This window comes from Aquarana catesbeiana, linkage group LG01, assembly GCF_042186555.1.
Source record: "Aquarana catesbeiana isolate 2022-GZ linkage group LG01, ASM4218655v1, whole genome shotgun sequence".
Classification (NCBI taxonomy): domain Eukaryota; kingdom Metazoa; phylum Chordata; class Amphibia; order Anura; family Ranidae; genus Aquarana; species Aquarana catesbeiana.
In genome coordinates, this window is record NC_133324.1 from 123,034,229 (window position 1) to 123,058,969 (window position 24,741).

At 41.8% G+C, this 24,741-nt stretch overlaps 1 protein-coding gene across 1 annotated transcript in view; it reads right to left on the reverse strand.

Moving 5' to 3' along the window:
* Window positions 1-295: 295 nt before the first annotated feature.
* PPWD1 (peptidylprolyl isomerase domain and WD repeat containing 1) overlaps window positions 296-24,741 on the reverse strand; it is a 49,897-nt gene continuing 25,451 nt past the window's right edge. Inside the window, exons 7-11 of the mRNA XM_073623556.1 lie at window positions 24,167-24,356; window positions 17,644-17,825; window positions 15,947-16,028; window positions 11,279-11,461; window positions 296-627 (exon numbers count right to left, since the gene is read on the reverse strand). Coding sequence (XP_073479657.1) covers window positions 484-627; window positions 11,279-11,461; window positions 15,947-16,028; window positions 17,644-17,825; window positions 24,167-24,356 — 781 coding nt within the window. The 3' untranslated portion in view covers window positions 296-483. The remainder of the gene's footprint in view (window positions 628-11,278; window positions 11,462-15,946; window positions 16,029-17,643; window positions 17,826-24,166; window positions 24,357-24,741) is intronic.

The window sequence follows — 24,741 nt, forward strand, 5'->3', positions numbered from 1 at the left end:
CATTTTCGAGTGAAACTAAAATCGTAAGATCTGGCATCGTACAGAAAAAAAATTTGTGCATGTCCGATTGGATAATATTGGATGAACTATCATGATCGGCTCTCGAAAGCTCTGTACTAATGATCCGATTATCGTACGATCACTTCGAAGGTGGTATTTTTTTTTGTACGATTTTCTGATCGCGTGTACAGGGCTTAAAGCTTTTTTTTTTTTTTTTTACTGCTGGTTAGGAATGTGTAAATATTTGAATGTCCATAGCCTTCTATAAAATTCTACCTAAAAAAAGATTATAAAGTCAATTCATAATCCATTTAATTATTTAAACATATAATAAAAAATCCAGTGATCCAATACAAAGTATAGAGATGTAGACATTTTATGTTTATAAAACACAGGTTCACTGAAAGAAGTCAACAGAGTCTGGCAAACAATAAAATGCACACACCATCTGTACATATGCCGCAGAATTAAAAACACACCCAGCTACTTGACAGTGATGCTAATAATGGTGATGTCTTCATATGGCTTATCCGTCTTAGGGTTAACTTTGACGTTTGCGATCCTTTGGACGACTTCCATTCCTTTGGTTACTCGCCCGAACACTGTGTGTTTGTTGTCGAGCCAAGGCTGTGAGAGAAGAGAACAGATCATTATCCAAAACGAGAACCTGTGTAGAGCCACTTGCCTGTCAGGGGAATATCCCCTTAGCTTTCAGATAGCGCATTACCTCCTAGGCTGAGGGGGGACCCACAACATATTAACATTCTAGACAGGCTGAAGAATTCAAGGTTTGCATACTATATGCCAACACGCAGAGAAGAATTGCATACATATGTGAATGATGATTCTGGGAAGATCTTGCTGCTTAAGAGAAACAGACCTACTGTGAGGCATTTATCGAGGCCCTGACTAATACAAACCTTATTGTGTTGTCATTTGTCAATTAAACCATTAATACCAGATAAAATAAAAGCCACATGAAATGATTAATGCTAAATGACGTCTGTGGTTACAACATGTGTGCTACTCTTAATGAAAATAACGTTTCTAGTTTTATTTTGCACAGCTGCACAGCAGAAAGTCTCACTTTGGAGGCCTTTTTTTCATAATAGTGCACAAAGGAAGTTGTGCTGTGGTCACAATCTATTGTCCTGCATAGCCTTTTCAATACGTTTACCCCAATTAAACCACTTTCAACACATAACTAGTGGCATCTCAACAAAATCATAGCATAAGGCAAGTATGAGATGTGGGACCTAATAAGAGTTTAGGGTCAATTCACCAAGTTAAATAACAGCCAAAAAAATGCGGTAAAAATGCTTGCGATAAATCAGTTGTGAAAGTGCAATTCACAAAGAATTTTGCGTTAAATACCAAATGCGGTATTTGTTTGATTTAGCAGTAATCACCGCATTGAGCTGGTTGCTAAGGAGCGGGCCAGGAAGCTGACTGCTGCTTCCTTAACAACAGATGACTCATTAGCTGTCGGCAGGTTCCCTGCTGGCAGCTGAATATAAAAGAAAACCATGCTGACAACTAAAAATAATGAACCCCCCTCGCCAAAAAAAAAAAAAAAAAAACAGCGTGGGGTCCCCACCAAAATCCATACCAGACCCTTATCCCAGCATTCAGCCTGGCAGGAAGCAAAGTGGGTGGGTGGGGGGGGAATCAAGCGAGTGCAGGGGGGCTATAAAAGCCCATGCAATCCATGCATACAAAGAAACCAGAACAAATAAGTTCAGAAATGAGGTTGTGTGTAATTAAAAAAAATGACACGGGAAAGTATTGAGCACATGAAGAAAGGGAGGTGCAAAAGGCATGGAACGTCAAGACACCAGCTGAAATTAGTAATTAGAAGCAATCCTGCCCCTGGTCAGTGCAAATTCATTTCAGCTGGTTCAGTCTCAACTGATGGCCTATAAAAAAGGCGTCTCGTTACCAAGGTGTCACACAAGAAACATCTCATGATGGGTAAAAGCAAATAGCTCTTTCAAGACCTTTGCAACCGTATCGTTGCAAAACATACTGATGGCATTGGTGACAGAAGGATTTCTAAACTTCTGAACGTTCCAGTGAGCACTGTTGGGGCCATAATCTGGAAGTGGAAAGAATATCATTTCACCATTAACCAGCCGTGGCCAGGTGCTCCTTGCAAGATTTCTGACAGAGGAGTGAAGAGGATTAGAAGAGTTGTCCAAGAGCCAAGGACCACTTGTGGAGAGCTTCTGAAAGACCTGGAATTAGCAGGTACAATTGTTTCAAAGAAAACAATAAGTAATGCACTCAACCGCCATGGCCTATATGCACGCTCACCACACAAGACTCCATTGCTGAAGAAAAAGCATGTTAAAGCTTGTTTAAAGTTTGCTGCACAACATTTAGACAAGCCTGTGAAATACGTTGAGAATATAGTCTGGTCAGAAGACACCAAAATGTAACTCTTTAAAAGCCATAATACACACCATGTTTGGAGGTCAAATGGCACTGCACATCACCCCAAAAACACCATACCCCACAGGGAAGTGATGTGGGGCTGTTTTTCAGCATATGGTACCGGCAAAACATCGCATCATTGAAGGAAGGATAAATGAAAAATTGTACAGAACATTCAAGATTTGAAGACTGTGTGGAAGAATGGGCCAAAATCACACCTGAGCAATGCATGCGACTAGTTTCTTCAAAAAGGAGGCATCCTGAAGCTGTCATTACCAACAAAAGGATTTTGTACGAAGTATTAAATAAATTTCAGTTAGCGTGTTCAATACTTTTTCCTTGTCATTCCATTTTATTACACATAACTTAATTTCTGAACTTATTTGTTTTGGTCTCTTTGTACATATGGATTGCATGGGTTGTTACTGACATGTGGTAAAGATTTCATGTCAATAGCACCTTCATAAAATATATGTACCTAGAAAAATGGCGACGTGTTCAATACTTATTTTACCCGCTGCACGTAAACTGTGTTTAAACCAAACATGTGAGGTATCCGACACAAACGTCAAAGCAAGAGCGATAATTCTAGCACTAGACCTCTGTAACTCAAAAATGGTAATTTGTTAAAAATTTTAAAGCATTGCCTATAGAGAGTTTTAAAGTACCGTAGCTTGGCGCCATTCCATGAGCATGTGCCATTTTAAAGCATGACATGGTAGGTATCTGCTTACTTGGCATAATATCTTTCATATTTAAAAAAAAAAAAAAATTGGGTTATGTTTTTTTTTTTTTTTAATTCATTAACCTCTTCCCGCCCGCTGGCCGTGAACAGACGGCTGGGTGACGTGGCTCTCGTTCTGGGTGGACGTCATATGACGGGCGCCCGGAACGACGGCACGCAGTGCGGCGATCGCACCGTGTTGCTAGGACACGGCGCAACCCCGATCTGTGTAAAGAGCTGCGACCGCGGACACAGCCGGTCACAGGTAAGTACGGAGATGCCGGTAATCGGCGCTCCTTGACTCACACTGACAAGAGTGTGAGGAGAGCCGATCAACGGCATCGCCTCACAGAGGACATCTAGGGATGTAATCAGGGCACTGATCATCAGTGCCCTGATTACAATTAAGTGCCACCAGTGCCAGAACTGTGTGCCTACCACTGCCAGCAATCAGTGCCCACAAGTGCCAGCAATCAGTGATGCCAGTCAGTGCTCGCTATCGGTGCCATCAATGCTGCTCATCAGTGCCACCTATCCATGCCCACCAGTGCCGCCTATCCGTGCCCACCAGTGCCGCCTATCCGTGCCCACCAGTGCCGCCTATCCATGCCTCCTCATCAGGGCCACCTAATCAGTGCCCATAAATGCCGCCCCATCAGCGCCCATCAGTGAAGGAGAAAAAATACTTCTTTACAAAATTTACTGACAGGAACTAAGCAAAACTTTTTTTTTCAAATTTTTTTTTTAGGAAAAAATAAAAAAACCCAGGAGTGATTAAAATACCACCAAAAGAAAGCTCTATTTGTGTGAAGAAAATGATAAAAATTTCACATGGTTACAGTGTAGCATGACCGCGCAATTGCCCTTCGAAGTGTGACAGCGCTGAAAAATGGCCTGGGCAGGAAGGGGGTGTAAGTGCCCTGTATTCAGGTGGTTAAAGTGTATTTTTTCCAAAAAAAAACTGCATTTGAAAAACCGCTGTGCAAATATTGTGAGAAAAAATTGCAACAAACGCCATTTTATTCTCTATGGTCTCTGCTAATATATAATGTTTGGGGGCTCTAATTAAAATTTCTAACAAAAATACACTAATTTTTTAAGAATAATTGAACAACAACGTATAAAATTCATACTTTCCTTGCCCTGGGAGAGAATATAGTCCAGCACCGCATTCCCTCACCTACTATATCTGCGTCCACTCTACATTAGCTGAGTGACAGTGTAGATTACACCAAGTAGACCAGGAAAAGAAGCTATTGTTCTTGGTTTGAATTAACTCACATATGCATTAAACTATAACCAACGGCAAAACTTTATTTTAGCTTTGGACAAAGTAGAGATGGATTAGAGCAACTTTCTGGGTTTTAATTGCTGTCTGTGCCCCTAATTAGGGAGATTCACCCTCCAATTGTCTTTACCATTTTCATTGAAAGTGAAAGTAATAGACAATTCCAAATTTTGGGTTATCCCCAAAAAAGAAAGATGGAAAATCATCCAAAAAGGGCAATAGTTCTGGTGACCCTAATTCCCTTAATTTGCAGGGATTTCCTCTCACTTTCATTTTGACTATGGGACAGGAAGTGAAGGTACAGTTAGGTCCATATATATTTGGACACAGGAACAATTTTAGTTTTTTCGAGTATTTACCAAAACATATTCAGGCTATAGTTCTATAATGGATATGGGCTGAAAGTGCACACTCTCAGGTTTAATTTGAGGGTATGTACATCCAAATCGGAGGAAGGATTTAGTAATTACAGCGCTTAAGAATAGCCACCCCCCCTTTTTTTAAGGGGCCAAAAATAATTGGACAGTTGAATCAAAAGCGGTTTCATGGCCAGTTGTGTGCTACTCCTTCATTATTACTTCATCAATTCAGCAGGTAAAAGGTCTGGAGTTGATTCTAAGTGTGGTATTTGAATTTGGAATCTATTGCTGTGAACCTACAACATGCGTTCAAAGGAGCTGTCCATGCAAGTGAAACAGGCCATAGTAAAGCTTTAAAAACTAAACAAATCTATTAGAGATAGCAGCAACATTAGGAGTGGCCAAATTAACAGTTTGGTACATTCTGAGTAAAGAGGAATACACTGGTGAGCTCAGCAACATAAAAAGGCCTGGATGTGCATGGAAGACAACAGTGGTGGATGATGGCAGGATCCTCTCTATGGTAAAGAAAAACCCATTCGCAACATCCAAATGTAGAGAAGATTTCATGAGAGCAAATACAGAGGTTTCACCACAAGGTGCAAACCATTCATAAGCCTGAAGAATAGAAAAACCAGATTAGACTGCCAAAAAATCTAAAGAACTAACTATCTAAATAAAGCCAGACTAGTTCTGGAAAAGAATTCTTTGGACAGATGAAACTGAGATTATTCGGTACCAGAATGACGGGAAGAAAAAAAAAGTGTGGCGAGGGCTTGGACCAGCTCATGATCCAAAGCACACGACAGCATCTGTAAAACATCGTGGAGGCAGTTTGATGGCATGGGCATGCATGGCTTCCAGTGGCATTGGGTCATTGGTGTTAATTGATGATGTGACAGAAAACAGAAGCAGTCGGATGAATTCTGCAGTGTTTAGGAGATATACTGTCAGCCCAGATCCAGCCGAATGCAGAAAAAGCTGATTGAATGGCGCTTCACAGTACAGACAGATCCAAACTCACTGCAAAAGCAACCCAGGAGCTTCTGAAGGAAAAGAAGTGGAATATTCTGCAATGGCCAAGTTTATCACCTGAACTCAACCCAATTGAGCATGCATTTCACTTGCTGAAGGCAAAACTAAAAAGGCAGAACGACCCACAAAGAACAACTGAAGACAGCTGCAGTTAGAGCCTGGTAAAGTAACAGAAAAGAGGAAACCCAGTCTCTGGTAATGTGCATCGGGTTCCAGGCTTCAGGCAGTCATTGCCAGTTAAGGATTCTGAACAGTGTCTAAAAAGGTGTGTATACTTTGCGCTAACCAAATAAAATAAAACATACAGTGCAGCTGCTTGTGCAAGCCCCAAATACTAAAAGATCCCAAAATTGTCCTAAATTATTACAAGCGCGCATCCACAAGCGATATTGCAATAGAAACCTTAGTGGTAGGTATTACTACATGTGCAACCAATTAACCAAGTGCTAAAAAAATATTTCGGTAAATACTAATTGCCACAATCTATGATTCTTAATATTGTGAAACAAAATAGATACAAGTCGCAAGGTCTATTTATATAGTGAGACAAAAATGAATACAAATCGCAACATCCGTAGTGCAAAAAATCTTAAATGTAATTCTTTTAAAAATATATATATTATTCAGTCCCATTATATTGTGAAAACATAAATATCAGCCGTATTTCTTCTGTACTTGAAGGAATATCAATGCTTTTCCATCCAAAAATGTTTAAACTAGCCGCTTACCAGATATGTCGGATCTCTGATTATAGAGATCAAGTACACCAGGTGCATTAGCCTGCCGGCACCGAGGGTCTCCACCTCCGCTTCACTTCAGAGAGAAAGATATCCTAGTCTGGTTGTAGTAATCGGTATTCGAGTTATTCCACAGCTGGGATCCACAGATGTAACAAGCAGTGGTATCCTCAATAGGGTTTTCCCTCCCGACACCGTCCTGACATTCAGTCCCTCAGCGGAGAAAAAATAAATGGAGATCTCATAGTGCAGACGTATTCAAAAAGGGAGTTTTTATTAAAAATGTCACTCGTATTCACAGCAGTCTATCACGGCAAAAGTTCACAGCAAATAGAAAAAAACTTCAAATGCACAGGAACAGAGAGAACGGATAACAGCTATTTTCTTCTCAGTATGAAGGCAGCAGAGGATCAAACCAAACTAACTGCAAAGGAAAAAAGAACGTGATGGCGTCACAGCCACTTGCTCCACCCGACGCGTTTCCCCTAAACAGGCTTCCACTGGGAATGGAGTTTTTTTCTGTTTGCTGTGAACTTTTGCCCTGATAGACTGCTGTGAATACGAGTGACATTTTTAATAAAAACTCCCTTTTTGAATACGTCTGCACTATGAGATCTGCATTTATTTTTTCTCCGCTGAGGGACTGATTGTCAGGACGGTGTCGGGAGGGAAAACCCTATTGAGGATACCACTGCTTGTTACATCTGTGGATCCCAGCTGTGGAATAACTCGAATACCGATTACTACAACCAGACTAGGATATCTTTCTCTCTGAAGTGAAGCGGAGGTGGAGACCCTCGGTGCCGGCAGGCTAATGCACCTGGTGTACTTGATCTCTATAAATCTGAGATCCGACATATCTGGTAAGCGGCTAGTTTAAACATTTTTGGATGGAAAAGCATTGATATTCCTTCAAGTACAGAAGAAATACGGCTGATATTTATGTTTTCACAATATAATGGGACTGAATAATATATATTTTTAAAATAATTACGTTTAAGATTTTTTGCAATACGGATGTTGCGATCTGTATTCATTTTTGTCTCACTATATAAATAGACCTTGCGACTTGTATCTATTTTGTTTCACAATATTAAGAATCATAGATTGTGGCAATTAGTATTTACAGAAAGATTTTTTAGCACTATTTGGTTAATTGGCTGCACATGTAGTAATACCTACCACTAAGGTTTCTATTGCAATATCGCTTGTGGATGCGCGCTTGTAATAATTTAGGGAAGGATTCTCAACAAAGTATTAAAAATGAACATTTTACTTATGATTATATTCATTTGTCCAATTACATTTGCGCCTCTGAAAATGAAGAGACTGTGTATAAAAATGGTCGCAGTTCCTAAAATTTCTACTTGATAATTCAACCCCTTGAATTAAAGATGAAAGTCTGCACTTCAAATTAATTTGGATTGTTTTGTTTTAATTTTATTCTGGTGGAATACCAGAGCCAAAAGTATGAAAATTGTGCCTGTGTCCAAAAATACATGGACCTAACTGTAAATCTCCCCAATGGGACACAGATGGCAAAAAATTGACGGGTTATAACCCTCCCTTACTCTACCCAAAGGCAAAACATATATATATGTTTTGCCTTTAGTTCTAATTTCATGGGATATAAGCATCTCAGCTATTTAATTTTATTTTCAATATATCTACACAGGTATCCAAACTATTGATGGGGCTTATATACAGATTTGGTAAACAATGAGCTAATCTAGAAGGAGTAGTAAAACACCGCTTCACATTTTTTGGATGTGCTATGGAAATCTGAATTTTCTATAATACAAACTTTTTGTTTGGTTATAGGATCATCTAATATACAAAAGGCCTTTAAAAAGCCACAGCAAACGTCTGCTAAATATGTCTCAGCCTTTTCCTAGTTTCAGTCCTTTAACTGTTTTCTTTTCATATTGTAATATTATGACAGTACGTGAATCATGAGGCAATACAAGATGAATCCCAGAGAAAAAAAAATTGTATTGTAAAAAAAAAAAAAAAAAAAAATGCAAGGGATTTTAGAGGAGTTATGTAATCAACCGAAAATAGTATGAGAGTGCACTGTAAGATCTATATGTATATGTTGGCAGCTTAGGTCAAGAATTTACCACTATAGTTTGGTTTTGAAACAGAGGGACTGGTAGAGGAGGGTAGGAAACAGACATGCCACTTCACAGAAATATCATTGACATAACTCCATGAATTCCATTTATTTTTGTTTTATACACCATTCCAGATGTTATACAGGTTAAGATTGGAAGGAAGCATATTCTTTAACCACTTAAGGACCAGCCTCGTTTTGGATTTTAGGTGTTTACATGTTTAAAACAGTTTTTTTTGCTAGAAAATTACTTAGAACCCCCAAACATTATATATTGTTTTTTTTTTCTAACACCCTAGAGAATAAAATGGCGGTCATTGCAATACTTTTTTTTGCACCGTATTTGCGCAGCAGTCTTATAAGCGCACTTTTTTTGGAAAAAATTCACTTTTTTGAATAAACGAATAAGACAACAGTAAAGTTAGCCCAATTTTTTTTTTATATTGTGAAATATAATGTTACGCCAAGTAAATTGATACCAGACATGTCACGCTTCAAAATTGCGCCCGCTCGTGGAATAGCGTCAAACTTTTACCCTTAAAAATCTCCATAGGCGACGTTTAAAAAATTCTACAGGTTGCATGTTTTGCGTTACAGAGGAGGCCTAGGGCTAGAATTATTGCTCTCGCTCTACCGGTCGCGGCGATACCTCACATGAGTGGTTTGACCACCGTTTTCATATGCGGGCGCTACTCACGTATGTGTTCGCTTCTGCGCGCGAGCTCGTCGGGACAGAAACGCCGGCCCTAAAGATGGATACCTCGGTTGTGGCAGCAGCTGCTGCCGTTACCGAGATATCCATCTTTAAAAAAAGGACGTATATATATATATATATATATATATACAGTGGCCGGTCGTTAAGTGGTTAAAGATTGTAGGCAAAGCACCTACAGTATCTCACAAAAGTGAGTACATCCCTCACATTTTTGTAAATATTTTATTCTATCTTTTCATGTGGCAACACTGAAGAAATGACACTTTGCTACAATGTAAATTAGTGTACAGCTTGTATAACAGTGTCAATTTTCTGTCCCCTCAAAAAAACTAAACCAAGCCATTAACGTCTAAACCGCTGGCAACAAAGGTGAGTACACCCCTAAGTGAAAATGTCCAAATTTGGCCCAATTAGTCAGGTGACTCATTAGTGTTACAAGGTGTCTCAGGTGTGAATGGGGACCAGGTGTGTAAAATTTGAGGTTATCACTCTCACTCTCTCATACTGGTCACTGGAAGTTCAACATGGTACCTCATGGCAAAGAACTCTCTAAGGATCTAAAAAAAAAAATGTTTTTGCTCTACATAAAGTTGGCCTAGGCTATAAGAATATTGCCAAGACCCTGAAACCGATCTGCAGCACGGGGGCCAAGACCACAAGGCAGTTTAACCGGACAGGTTCCACTCAGAACAGGCTTCACCATGGTCAAAGAAGTTGCGTGCACGTGCTCAGCGTCATATCCAGAGGTTAAATAGATGTATAAGTGCTGCCAGTATTGCTGCAGAGGTTGAAGGGGAAGCGGTGGGGGTGGGGTCAGCCTGTCAGTGCTCAGACCATACGCCACACACTACATAAAATTGGTCTGCATGGCGGTCATCCCAGAAGGAAGCCTCTTCTAAAGATGATGCACAAGAAAGCCTGCAAACAGTTTGCTGAATATAAGCAGGATAGGGACGGATTACTGGAACCATGTCCTGTGGTCTGATGAGACCAAGATAATCTTACTTGGCTCGGATGGTGTTAAGCGTGTGTGGCGGCAATCAAGTGAGGAGTACAAAGACCAGTGTGTCTTGCCTACAGTCAAGCATGGTGGAGGGAGTGTCATGGTCTGGGGCTGTATGCGTGCTGCCAGCACTGGGGAGCAACAGTTCATTGAGGGAACCATGAATGCCAACATGTACTGTGACATACTGAAGCAGAGCATGATCTCCTCCCTTTGGAGACTGGGCCGCAGGGCAGTATTCCAACATGACAACAACCCCAAACACACCTCAAAGACGGCCACTACCTTGCTAAAGGAGCTGAGGGTAAAGGTGGTGGACTGGCCAAGCATGTCTTCAGACCAAAACCCTATTGGGCATCTGTGGGGCGTCCTCAAAACGGAAGGTGGAGGAGCACAAGGTCTCTAATATCCACCAGCTCCGTGATGTCGTCATGGAGGAGTGGAAGAGGACTCCAGTGGCAACCTGTGAAGCTCTGGTGAACGCCATGCCCAAGAGGGTTAAAACAGTGCTGAAAAATAATGGTGGCCACACAAAATATTGACACTTTGGGCCCAATTTGGACATTTTCACTTAGGGGTGTACTCACTTTTGTTTCCAGCGGTTTAGGCATTAATGGCTGTGTGTTGAGTTATTTTTAGGGGACAGCAAATTGACACTGTTATACAAGCATTGACACTGTTATACAAGCTGTACACTCACTACTTTACATTGTAGCAAAGTGTAATTTCTTCAGTGTTGTCACATAAAAAGATAGAATAAAACATATACAAAAATGTGGGGGGTCTACTCACTTTTGTGAGATACTGTATATGGTCATAGCAATAGATTACATTACACACGATATCCATGTATGTATAAAAATGCTCTTACAGTTGGCACCACTGTCAGGAAGAACTGAGAGCCATTGGTGCCTGGGCCTGCATTAGCCATACTGAGAGTGTAGGGTCGGTCATGTCTTAGCGTGGCGTGGAACTCATCTTCAAACTCTCCACCCCAAATACTTTCTCCACCCATTCCAGTTCCTGTAGGATCTCCAGTTTGAATCATGAACCCCTAAAAAAAAAAAAAAAAAAAGTCAGAAAGTTAAATATAAAAGCCAGTCAGGAAAGTGCTAGGTAAGTTTGTTTACAAGTACCCATGTGTATAAACACTCCCCTCTACCCGACATGAGCTGCAATGTTTACAAGTACCCATGTGTATAAACACTCCCCTCTACCCGACATGAGCTACAATGTTTACAAGTACCCATGTGTATAAACACTCCCCTCTACCCGACATGAGCTGCAATGTTTACAAGTACCCATGTGTATAAACACTCCCCTCTACCCGACATGAGCTACAATGTTTACAAGTACCCATATGTATAAACACTCCCCTCTACCCAACATGAGCTGCAAACCTGTGAATCAAGTCTCAGCACAAAATGAAAGCATACTCATCACAAAACTAACAAAACCTATAACACAAAGCAGTAAACAATGTGTGATAGATCTGTACACTAAATCCAGGGAAAATCTGATTGCCTTTCAGAAGATCAGGAAGGATTTGATTTTTTTTCCCCTGCTGGAGTCCCGCTCTCCTTTATCGGGAAATCGGATGAAAAAGCCCGTGTGAAAGAGGCCTAACTATGTAACTTCCTTTAAAGTGTATGCTCAGCCAAATTCATTTTCTTAGTTTTTATTAAGGTGAGGACGTTTAGAACCCCTCTCAATTTTTTACCACCCTCCAGGGCTCCATTAGAGGGAGTTAACCTTCACTTCCTATCCTGCTGATAGATTTGCCCATGTCTGGTAAAATGTTAACAGAGCTCCAGAGAGCGGTAAAATCAGTTCTAATCCTTCCTCACTGCACTTAAACAAGAAAAAAAAGTCCAGTTTGGCATAAGTTTAATGTAATACAGTTATACAGCACTTTTCACAATGATCTGACCCCTTTTACATTGATCCCTGTCCTACAGGAACCTACAATCTAACATCCTCTAACAGACAAGTTTTTAAGAGCCGAGAATCTAAAGCATTGTACACATGATGAGAATATCGGATGAATGATTGTCCGTTTTGTTTTCCTGCATGCTAGTCTCATATTGAAAATGAAGAAGTTAAGATACGAAAACGCTTATACAACTTTGGAAGGGATGTAACGTGTTGTATTGTAATGTAAACTTTCATTCCCGAGCATGCGTGGTCTTCCGATTTTTTTTTTTGGACGAATACTGTACTGATCAAATGAAAATCAGTTGTTCTGGTGTCGTACGAGAGAAGTTTTCATGTTTGTCCCTTTTTAGATAATTTGGCATGAACTGTCGTGATCGGCACTCGAAAGCTGTGTACCGACGATATATCTTTTGTTTAGTTTTCTGATCGTGCGTACTAGGCATACAGTGCCTTGGAAAAGTATTCATAACTCTTTAAATTTTCCTCATTTTATTATGTTACAACCAAAAATGTAAATGTATTTTACTGGGATTTTATGTGATAGACTAACACAAAGTGGCACATAATTGTGAAGTGGAAGGAAAATGATAAATGGATTTCAATTTTTTTTTACAAATAAATATCTGAAAAGTGTGGCGTGCATTTGTATTCAGCCCCCTTTACTCTGATACCCCCAACTAAAATCTAGTCGAACAAATTGCCTTTAGAAGTCACCTAATTAGTAAATAGTAGGGGTGCAACGGATCAAAAAACTCACGGTTCGGAACGTTCCTCGGATCAGAGTCACGGATCGGATCATTTTTCGGATCAGCAAAAAAAAAAAAAAAATCTCCCCCACTGCTGTAATATCCACATCATCGCCCCCAGTGTAATATCCACGTCATCGCCCCCAGTGTAATAGACATCTCCCCCAGTGTAATAGACATCTCCCCCACTGTAATAGACATCTCCACCGCAGTAATAGACATCTCCACCGCAGTAATAGACATCTCCACCGCAGTAATAGACATCTCCACCGCAGTAATAGACATCTCCACCGCAGTAATAGACATCTCCACCGCAGTAATAGACATCTCCACCGCAGTAATAGACATCTCCACCGCAGTAATAGACATCTCCACCGCAGTAATAGACATCTCCACCGCAGTAATAGACATCTCCACCGCAGTAATAGACATCTCCACCGCAGTAATAGACATCTCCACCGCAGTAATAGACATCTCCACCGCAGTAATAGACATCTCCACCGCAGTAATAGACATCTCCACCGCAGTAATAGACATCTCCACCGCAGTAATAGACATCTCCACCGCAGTAATAGACATCTCCACCGCAGTAATAGACATCTCCACCGCAGTAATAGACATCTCCACCGCAGTAATAGACATCTCCACCGCAGTAATAGACATCTCCACCGCAGTAATAGACATCTCCACCACAGTAATAGACATCTCCAACACTCACTGTTATATCCACAGACATCTCCTGCACTGTATAACCACAGACATCTCCCCCACTCTAATATCCACAGACATCTCCCCACTGTATACAGTATAGGAAGACTAGTGTTTAGTCTTACCTTACCAGAATAGAAGCCGGTGTAATGACATATTCGGCGAACCATCGCAGTTTGCTACGGAAGTGACGTTCCGTCGCTGCCATCTTGCTACACCCTACACTCGTCCACACTAAAGATACACTAAGAAGGGGGAAAGCAGATATGTTGTTACACCCACCGGAGTTTTGCATTTTACGCGTATTTATAACAGTAAAGTCAGTTTATATAGTGAAATACAGAACTTAGAACTCAGTCTGACTGCTTAGATGTTAAATTTTAAAAGCAGCGAACTTCTGTCAGATTAGTAAACCTGTGAGATGAGCAGGGCTGACGCTGCTTTTAAAATCCAAGATTTAAGTAGTCAGACGGAGTTGTAAGTCCTGTATTTCACTATATAAACTGACTTTACTGTTATAAATACCTGTAAAATGCAAAACTCCGGTGGGTGTAACATGTCTGCTTTCCCCCTTCTTAGTGTATCCTTACTGTGGACGAGTGTGGGGTGTAGCAAGATGACGGGACGTCACTTCCGTAGCAAACTACGATGGGTCGCTGAATATGTCGTTACACCAGTCAGAGGGGTGTCGACGTCAGCACGCAGCTCACTGCCGCCGCCGGGTGTACCAAGATGGCCGCCGCTCCAGAGCTAGGCCGAAGCCGCGGCCTTTCCTAAGGCAGAGGCAGCGGAGCGCTCCGCGGATCGCGTGACGATCGGTGACGATCGGTGACGATCCGTTGCACCAATAGTAAATAGAGTCCAACTGTGTGTAATTTAATCTCAGTACAAATACAGCTATTCTGTGAAGCCATCAGAGGTTTGTTAGAGAACCTTAGTGAACAAACAGCACCACAAAGGCCAAGGAACACACCAAATAGGTCAGCGATAAAGTTGTGGCGAAGTTTAAAGCAGGGTTAGATTATAACAAAACTATCCCAAACTTCGAACTTCTCACAGAGCACTGTTCAATCCATCATCCAAAAATGGAAAGAGTATGGCACAACTGCAAACCTAACAAGACATGGCCATACACTTAAACTGACAGGCCGGGCAAGGAGAGCATCAGATAAGCAGCCAAGAGGTCCATGATAACTCTGGAGGAGCTGCAGAGATGCACAGCTCAGGTGGGAGAATCTTTCCACAGGACAACTATTATTTGTTCACGCCACAAATCTGGTCTTTACGGAAGAGTGGCAAGAAGAAAGCCATTGTTGAAAGAAAGCCATAGGAAGTCCAGTTTGCAAGAAGCCATGTGGTCAGATGAGACCAAAATTGAACTTTTTACCCTAAAAGCAAAATGCTATGTGTGGCAGAAAACTATCACTGCACATCACCCTGAACACACCATTCCCACCATGAAACATGGTGGTGGTATCATGTTGTGGGATGCTTTTAACAGGGACAGGGAAGCTGGTCAGAGTTGATGGGAAGATGGATGGAGCCAAATACAGGGCAATCTTAGAAGAAAACCTGTTAGAATCTGCAAAAGACTTGAGATTGGATTGATGGTTCACCTTCCAGCAGGACAACAACCCTAAACATACAGCCAGAGCTACAATGGAATGGTTTAGATCAAAGCATATTCATGTGTTAGAATGGCCCAGTCAAAGCTTAGACCTAAATCCAATTAAGAATCTGTGGTGAGACTTGAAAATTCCTGTTCACAAATGCTCTCCATCCAATCTGACAGATCTTGAGCTATTTTGCAAAGAATGGGCAAAATTTTCACTCTCTAGATGTGCAAAGCTGGTAGAGACATACCCAAAAAGACTTGCAGCTGTAATTGCAGAGAAAGTTGGTCCTACAAAGTATTGACTCGAGGGGGGGGGGGGGGGGGGTATTTATTTGTAAATAAAAATGGATAACCATTTACCATTCTCCTTCCTCTTCACAATTATTTGCCACTTTGTGTTGGTCTATCACATAAAAGCCCAATAAAAAAAAAATTTACGTATGGACATGGCGGCTTTTACTTTCCAATTGTAAAGGGGTTGTTTCACACCAAATATTTCAATGCAGATCAATTCAATTACAGTAAATATTCTTACCTTAATGAGTCGGTGAAATACGTGGCTATTGTAGTAACCATTGCGGCTATGCACACAGAAATTCTCCACGGTTTTGGGACACCTGCATTAAAAGTAGTTATGGTCTGTGGTTAGCCAGCGTATATTTATCTCTTAGGCCCCTAATTCATGACATGTTTAAAATAAATTATATTCATTTATTATAAGGTCTCCACATTCTTCAGTACAGTCTTCTACAGGCATTTTACACTGACTGAATTTACTTGGCCTTCCCATACAATGGCTCTAAATGTTTTCCCTGCATTCATCTTAAGGCTAGATTCACACCGATGCATTTTTAGTGCTTTTTGCATTTTGCATTACAGTCCATTTAACATGGGTTTCCTATGGGACAAGTTCTGTAGTGCAAATCTGCAAAAAGCACTAAAAATGCATAGGTGTGAATCAAGCCTGAATCACCTTGGTGATCCACCACAATCTAAATCCCAATAAGAGCTCAAATTATTTGCTGGATGGCTCTAAAACAGACTTTGAAAAAGAAAATGACTTTTTACTCGGTGAACATAAATTATATAAAACTCGTTAATATAACCTGAATAAGGCAGGCCATAAAGTTTATTTTTTTCATTCAACCAAGTGGAAAAGGAAAAAAAAAAAAAAAAAGTGACTAATGTGTGGATGGAGGCATCGCTCCCGCTGTGCTATTGTGTTGGGACGGCACTCCACCATAAGAACACAATGATCAGTGTTGCCAGCTATAGCTGGCTATACAAAACACTCGACTTCTGTACAACCAGGCTGCCCATACATGGATCAAAATTTGGCTGGTCCCTGCTGAACTAGCCCAATATCGATCCATGTATGGCCAGCTTAGGAATTCTTCCTTCAGCACAAATGCTGCGTTTCCTAACATCAGCAGTACATCTGCTGCTTTTACCATTTTCTTCTAGTAGCACAACTTAGGCACAACAGCACATACAAACATGGTGATAAGAGCATTAACAGCCCCTTTCACACATGCAGATCGTTTGTCCGTTTTTCATCCATCCATTGATGGATGAAAAACGGACATCAATGCATCTCCGTGGAAAAACGGATGTAAATGGATCATCCATCTACATCAGTTTATACTCGCATCTGTCAACATCCGTTTTTTGAAATGGATCGAAGCTCTATTTTTCTTCCGTTAAAAAAAAAAAAAAAACGGATCGGAGGAAAAAGGGATGTTTTTCATCCATTTTTGCACTGGTAGTGGATGTAAAATAAAAATGATGAAAAACTGATGAGTAGTCAATGAAAAAGCTAATGAAATACTTCATCTGTTTTGATGTGACTGAACTGATGAAATGAATGATCCCGCATGTGTGAAAGAGGCTTTACTGGCACAAATCATGCACATTTTGTTCAGGATGTCTGGGCACTACACAAATTTCCTACCTGTACCAAACATGATAAACCCATTTACTGACAAAAATCATGCACATTTTGTTCTGAAGGTCTGGGCACAACATTTTCCAGCATGCACTAAATGGCTGATTGGCTCCAGTGGTCATGCAAATATGAGTGTAATGTGTCATCCCATACACAAGGACAGACAGAGAGGGAGAAATAAGGTGTATGCATGACTGCCAAATGTAAAAATGTTTGTGAGGTAGACAAAATGGCCCAACTGATTAATATATTAGGTAGGTACGAAATATTTCATTTGTAGTACATACTCGACAGGAAACAGTTTAACGTGAATATCTCCCATGCTTGTGTGGATGATGGCGCTGTCAGAAACACGTTTTGGCCCCTCGGCCTGTGTGGCAGCCATAACTTCTTCCTTTGACGGCTTCTCATTGAAAACATCTCTGTCCGATTCAGCACTTTTTGTGTCCTCTGGCTCTCGCTTGGTAAACTGAAATCAGAAAAAACCTTAGTTTACAGTTTTGTCCAGACATAAATGCTCACACCATATAAAGATATCATGCACATACAAATATATGCAAATATAAAATTAAAATATTTTGACTTAGCTGTACAGTACAGGACACAAGCTGGATATTCATTTACTTTGGGTTATAGGCTGCTAACATCAGGTGACTGGACACTGCCTAAGTTTTGCTGTACATCCACCCCTGCTGGGTGTACCCTTATAAAAACTAGGGGTGCCCCGAAATTTCGGCCACCGAAAATTATCGTCCGGAAACTGTGTTTTCGGCATTGGCCAAAAGAAAGTGCAGATAATGGAGCCGAAAAGGGGGCGGTCCGCTCCGGGTGGCACACTAGTCCTCCTGGCGTGCCACTGTCACAGTCCTCCCCTCCCTCCTTCTCTCATAGCGAGTATCCTCCTCCTGTCGCGGTGGGCTCCCGCTGTGTCACAGAGCTGGACTGAATTGCTGGGCAGCGCTGTAACAACATCCCGCCTCCTAGACCAACTCTTGTGATAGATGGCACACTGATCCAATGCTGGTCTAGGAGGCGGGATATTGTTACAGCGGCTGTCTGGCGATTCAATCCAGCTCTGTGATACAGTGTGAGATCGCACTACCAGGCACTGATAGGCTGCATCTGATGGGCTCTGGTGAGGCTGCATTGATCTTTTGTATCATGTCTACAGTCTCTGACCATCTCCTGTACCATGTCTGCAGTCTCTGACCATCTCCTGTACCATGTCTGCAGTCTCTGACCATCTCCTGTACCATGTCTGCAGTCTCTGACCATCTCCTGTACCATGTCTGCAGTCTCTGACCATCTCCTGTACCATGTCTGCAGTCTCTGACCATCTCCTGTACCATGTCTGCAGTCTCTGACCATCTCCTGTACCATGTCTGCAGTCTCCGATCATCTCCTGTACCATGTCTGCAGTCTCCGACCATCTCCTGTACCATGTCTGCAGTCTCCGACCATCTCCTGTACCATGTCTGCAGTCTCCGACCATCTCCTGTACCATGTCTGCAGTCTCCGACCATCTCCTGTATCATATCTGCTAGAGGTGCACCGAATGGAAATTTTGCTAATACTATTTATTAGCAGTGTGTTTAAGTTAAGTAAGAGATTGCAGACATGATACAAGAGCTGGTCAGAGACTGCAGACTGCATTTTTCTTGAGCTTTTCTTGCACTAAAGGTGCCAATAATGGGCAATAATAAATTCATATTAATTTAAATTGATGATATTAATAAAGTCGAATATAGTACAATTGGAAAAAATATATATATTTTTTTAAAAAAACTGTCATTTTCTGTTTCGGATAAGTGCATCCGGCATTTTCGGCACCAAAATTTCTCTTCGGTGCACCCCTACTTATGACCTTACCTCACCTTGTATGATCTCAGTTTGTTTTTTTAGCAAAGAAAACTGAAATCAGGAAAAATAGGGAGAGAGTGGTCTGTCTTCTGTACGCTACTCTAAGATATGGAGTTTTCAGGAGAGTCAAAACTCCTTTTATCCTAAATTGTACAGTACATTACATAAGCTAGATATTCATAGACTCTAGGACGTCCCAAGCAATGAATAAGAAGGAAGGGCAACAACAAGGCAAACAGAACTGTGCAAACAGGCCAAACAATTTTTTTTATTACAAACAGTCAACAGACCTAACTGCTGCTGCAAGAACCATGTTGCCAAAAGCTGCATCCACCAAAGCTTGTGTGTCCAACTGTTAGAACTTGGAGAAGGTATAAACTGAAGAACAGGTGGTTGCCTTGCAAAGCTGTTCAAAGTAGACCTGATGTCACAATGGCCAGGAAATACCCATTGATCTGATGGTGTGAGCACATAAGTGTGTTGGAGGTGTCTGCTCCTTTACAGTGTAAGCTCTTGAGATGGGTAATCTTACCCACCTAGAAGAGGAAGGAGGGAGGGTGGGAAGGAGGGGGGGAATGCATCCTTCTTATAAAGCTGTGCTTTATAAATAAACTGTTAGCTTTGGCAAGGTCCAGACAATGAACTGCTTAGAAGGATGCAAAAAGGGAAGAACTAAATAAGGTAAAAATTAGATACCACCTTAGAAAAAAAAAGGTGGTTCCCTAGAGCGTTTCTGATGGGTCCAAAGGGTGGTTTCTGCAGGACAGAGAAAACCAAAGATCTCAAAGATGCACAGGGTGTGAAAAATGACATCCAATTCATAAAGCACCTCATATAAAGGTTTTTACAAGGGAAAATAGTAAAGACCTTTATTCAAGAAACTGCAGATGTAGGTTTTTGGAATAAGATGGACAAGGCCAAGGCTTCGTTCACACTTATGAGTCCACACTAATTCTGCCCACAATTCATAAATGCGGCAAAATCACACTATGCGTGGTTGGGTGCCATTCATCCTGAATGGCACTCCTAATGGGATGTGATTTTGCCGCAAGAATCGTGCCTGGCTAAGGGCCAACATTTGGTCCCCGAGTTTCTTTGCTGTGACAAACGCGCATAGGGCAGACTACTCAAGTGAATTAACTACCCTATATGTGATACGTGGAATTGCACCAAATTTGCGCTCGCAATATTACAAGCAGAAACGCTTGTTCCTGCTACTGAATACGTGAATGGGGCCTAAGAGTGCTAATGACTAAATTTGGGTCAAGTTCTGATTTCCAGGCATGATGGTAAATGTTTCAGAAGTGGCCCTTCTGACTTTGAGCAATGTGGGAATGACAAAATCCGAGGAACCACTGTCCCTCAAGACCTGCATTTCAAAAACCATGCTGTTATTGCTAGTGACTAAGATGCAGGATGGAACAGGGGAAGCTGAAATAGGAGGTCTGGTCTGTTTGGAAGAGGCCTCCGAGAAGGATCTCCTAGAAGTTTGAGTATGTATGTGGACCAGATTCCAGATTCTCCTGGTCCAGGTTAGTGCATTTTGCTCTACTTATTTCTCTATTTTGCGGAGCAGTCGAGGTAGAATTTGCAAAGGAGGAAAAACATATGAACTGGAATGGTGTCCAAGCAACTCTCAAGAGCATGCAATGCCAGTGCCAATGACTGAGATAGGAGACAGCCATGGCATTGTCCAATTGTACCCTGATCATGTGACCTAGCAGTTTGGGGGGGGGGGGGGGGGTTCAGTGATTAAAGAGCTAGTCTTTATTGCTCTGAGCTTGGTAGGGAGTTTTGTTTCCTTTGGTAAACAAGTTCCCTGAAATGTGAGAGACCAGCACACTCTTCCCCAGCCTGTGAGGCTGGCATCTCTTATCACTTTCCATGGTGTGATAGAAAAAACTTTCACATTGTCAAGGCTGGATTGGAAATCACCAAGCTAAGAAGGTCCTTGTTTGGCTGGGAAAGAGCACGTATGTTCCAGGTCAACAAGATAATCCATTGGAGATGCCTTGAATGCAACTGAGTGAAGGGTATGGACTCAAATAAGGATACAATGAGGCCCAGAACACTCATAGAATATCACCAGGGGATCTTAAAATTCAAGCAAGAGATATCAAGGAATTTTGTTTTTTGGAAGAAACACTTTGGCCTGGGCTGTGTCCACAATGAGGCCTAAGTATTATAGGTGAAGGGAAGGTTGGAGGACTGACTTTTGAAAGTTGATTACCCAACTAAAGGCCTAAAGCATCTGAATAGTCCTTTGGATGTTTGCAGACAGCTGAAGGGAAGAGGAGTTCTTCAGAAGGTCATTTAAGTACCCAGTTACCTGAATGCCCTGAGTTCTCAAGGCAAAAAAAAAGGTGCAAGCCCCACCCTTACTCTCTCCGGATCGGCTGTGATTGACAGCAGTAGAAGCCAATGGCAGCCAACGGGAGAGAGCCGATGCTCTTGTGCACATCACTGGACCGAGATCGGGCTTAGGCAAGTATGAGCGGGGGCTGGGGGGGGGGGGATCTGAATGCAGAAGGCTTTTTATATCTTAATGCAGAAAATACATTAAAAGGGGTTGTAAAGGCAGAAAGCCTGTGTGCAGCAGCCCCCCTTACCCTTACCTGAGGTCCCTCTCTGTCCAGCGATGTCCATGAATGTCTCAGCCGTCCGAGATTCTCCTTCTTGATTGGCTGAGACACAGCAGCTGTGCCAGTGGCTCCCACTTCTGTCAAAGTCAGCTAGCCAATCAGGAGAGAGAGGGGGTGGGGCTCCATGTCTGAATGGACACAGGGAAGTGTGACTTAGCTTGGATGCCCCCATAGCAAGCTGCTTGCTGTGGGGGCACTGAACAGGAGGGAGAGGCCAGGATCACAGAAGAGGGACCCAAGAAGAGGAGGATCTGGGCAGCTCTGTGCAAATCCACTGCAACCGAGCAGGTAAGTATAACATGTTTATTATTTTTATAGAAAAAAAAAAACTAGACTTTACAATCACTTTAAAGATGCTGCCGGACCTTGCCGGGAAGAAGACTTCTGCACGCATGCGCAGGAGTGACGTCATCGCGGCTCCGACACTCACAGCGCCGGAAGAAACGCAGAGGGCAAAATGTCAGCTCCCTCGGCATGGGCGGGGCTGCGATACGGGGAACTCGTTCTAAGGTAAGTATTCATAATGAGCTAGTATGCGGTGCATACTAGCTCATTATGCCTTTGCCTTACAGGGTTTTTTTTTTTTATTTATTTGCTTTATGTGCGGGTATACAACCGCTTTAAGCTTTGGCAAAAAAAAAAAAAACCCTGAAAAGCTGATTGGTTTCTATGCAGGAGCTGCACCCGATTTTGCACTCTCCAGTTGAAGTAAATCAACCCCATTATGTCTACTGTGGGCCAAATTATATATACTAAAGGCTGCACATACTTAATTCCAGGAAAAAAAAAAAAAAAAAAACACATGACGACATAATATAAATAATATAATTATAATATAAAAATTACAACTTAGTGTTTCTTCTGAGAAAAGGGAGACAGAAAACATTTCCTTAATTTTTTTTTTTGATTCATACTTACCTAGGTGGATACAGCATTGGTCCGATGCTGCATCTGTCCTCCGTCGCCTCTAACACTGAGAACACTCGCTCACTGGATCGCTGAGCTGTGAAGGAGGCGGGAGCGGGCGTTTCAGGTTCTCAGCAGCTCGCAGCTGGACTGACCTCGGTGTCAGTCCAGGAATCTAGGCAGATCCCGACTCAACGGTCGTGATGACGCCGAGCCTGGACCGACTCTGATGACAGAAGAGCAGACTTCAACCCGCTCTCTGCTGAAAACGGGTCACAGGCGTGCAGAACGAACTGCACTCCTGTGATCCATAGGAGAAGTACAGCCAAACGAGCTTTGGCTGTACTTCTCCTTTAAGGAAGGAAGTGTAACTTATCAATTGGAGAACAGCTGGGAGTGTGTTTTTTTTGTTATACTGAAAATCACTGGAGGACTGCAAAGAAGGAGCAAGAGGGCAGCATGAAGCCCATAAAAACACAAGTTTAAAATGTCTGCTCTACAGACTAACACATGAAAATCTCAGAAGAACAGCAGTTCCTGAAGATGCCAAAAATCATTTCTTGCTTAGAGACATTCACCTCATGCATTTCCCTATGTTTTACACTTAACTGAATATGCATGCTTTATACAGGGGGTCCCCGGGTTACAAACAAGTTAGGGACTGTAGGTTTGTTCTTAAGTTGAATCTGTTTGTAAGTCGGAACAGGTACATTTTTTAAGTGTAGCTCCAGCCAAAAAAACTATTTTTAAGCTTTTTGGATAGCATAGGGAAGGGTTAACACCCCTGTAACATTTGTTTTGCTGTGTGTGCCCCTGTTCAGAAGATTTCACCTCACTTTCTGTCCCAATGACAATTGGATTTTGAAAATTTTGGGTTGTTGTGGAAACAAGCCTTGGTGATAAAGCATCAGTGGAGGTACCTTTTCCCCATAATAACTCTTACAGAAGTGAATTTCCCTTCCTAGGGGTAGATTTCCTCTCACTTCCTGTTGTCTCCCTCTGTTTGTAAGTAGGAGTCATTTGTAAGTCGGATGTTTGTAACTAGGGGACCCCCTGTATACAAAAGCATGTTATTTTTTTTTTTTTTTAATCATTACTAACAAAAGCTAAAAAGTTTCACTGTTGGAAAAAAGCAAAGGGAAACAATTGTCAAGCACTGGTGTAGTAAACACGTACTTAAGGTTTACATTTCTTTTGAAATGTTGGTTTAATCCCCAATAGTTTGACATAAGTTAATGTGAGCTGGTGATTATTTCACCCCCTTGCGATAGAGATGCGGCTGAACTCTGATCTCTAATCTGGTTCTGCTGCATTGCTGAGCTGATGGAAGTTTCATCCAAGAGCTACAATGGCTTTTAAATACATCAAATGGCATAAACTTTACTATGCAGATTACACCAACCATGTAAAAGCGATTCTTTTTGAAAGAGGTGCATACGATGGTGGGATCAGGCTGGATATTCAGAAGGGCGGGATTATCTGAAGCCTTCATCTCTATAGTGGTAGCAGCACGGTGCTTTTTAGCTGCCCCCTGGAAGAGCGCAAGCTGCATTGCCCTGATGTTTTCCTGCTTGCCAAGGATTCGCACACACCTGCATTAGGGAGTAAAGGGATTGTTATAGCGTAGACAGAAAGGCCTGACCCTCTGCTGACTCGAAAAATGAAAGTGATTTTACGGTAGCACAAACTAATCCCCAGCTAATATATTGTGTTTCCCCTTGTAAAGAACACATGGATCTTTTCCTTAATGCTAATACACTGTTTTCTGCTCCTCGGGGCGAGAGAGAGAGAGAGAGAGAGAGAGAGAGAGAGAGAGACAGAGAGACAGAGAGAGAGAGAGAGACAGAGAGACAGAGAGACAGAGAGACAGAGAGACAGAGAGACAGAGAGACAGAGAGACAGAGAGACAGAGAGACAGAGAGACAGAGAGACAGAGAGACAGAGAGAGAGAGAGAGAGAGAGAGAGAGAGAGAGAGA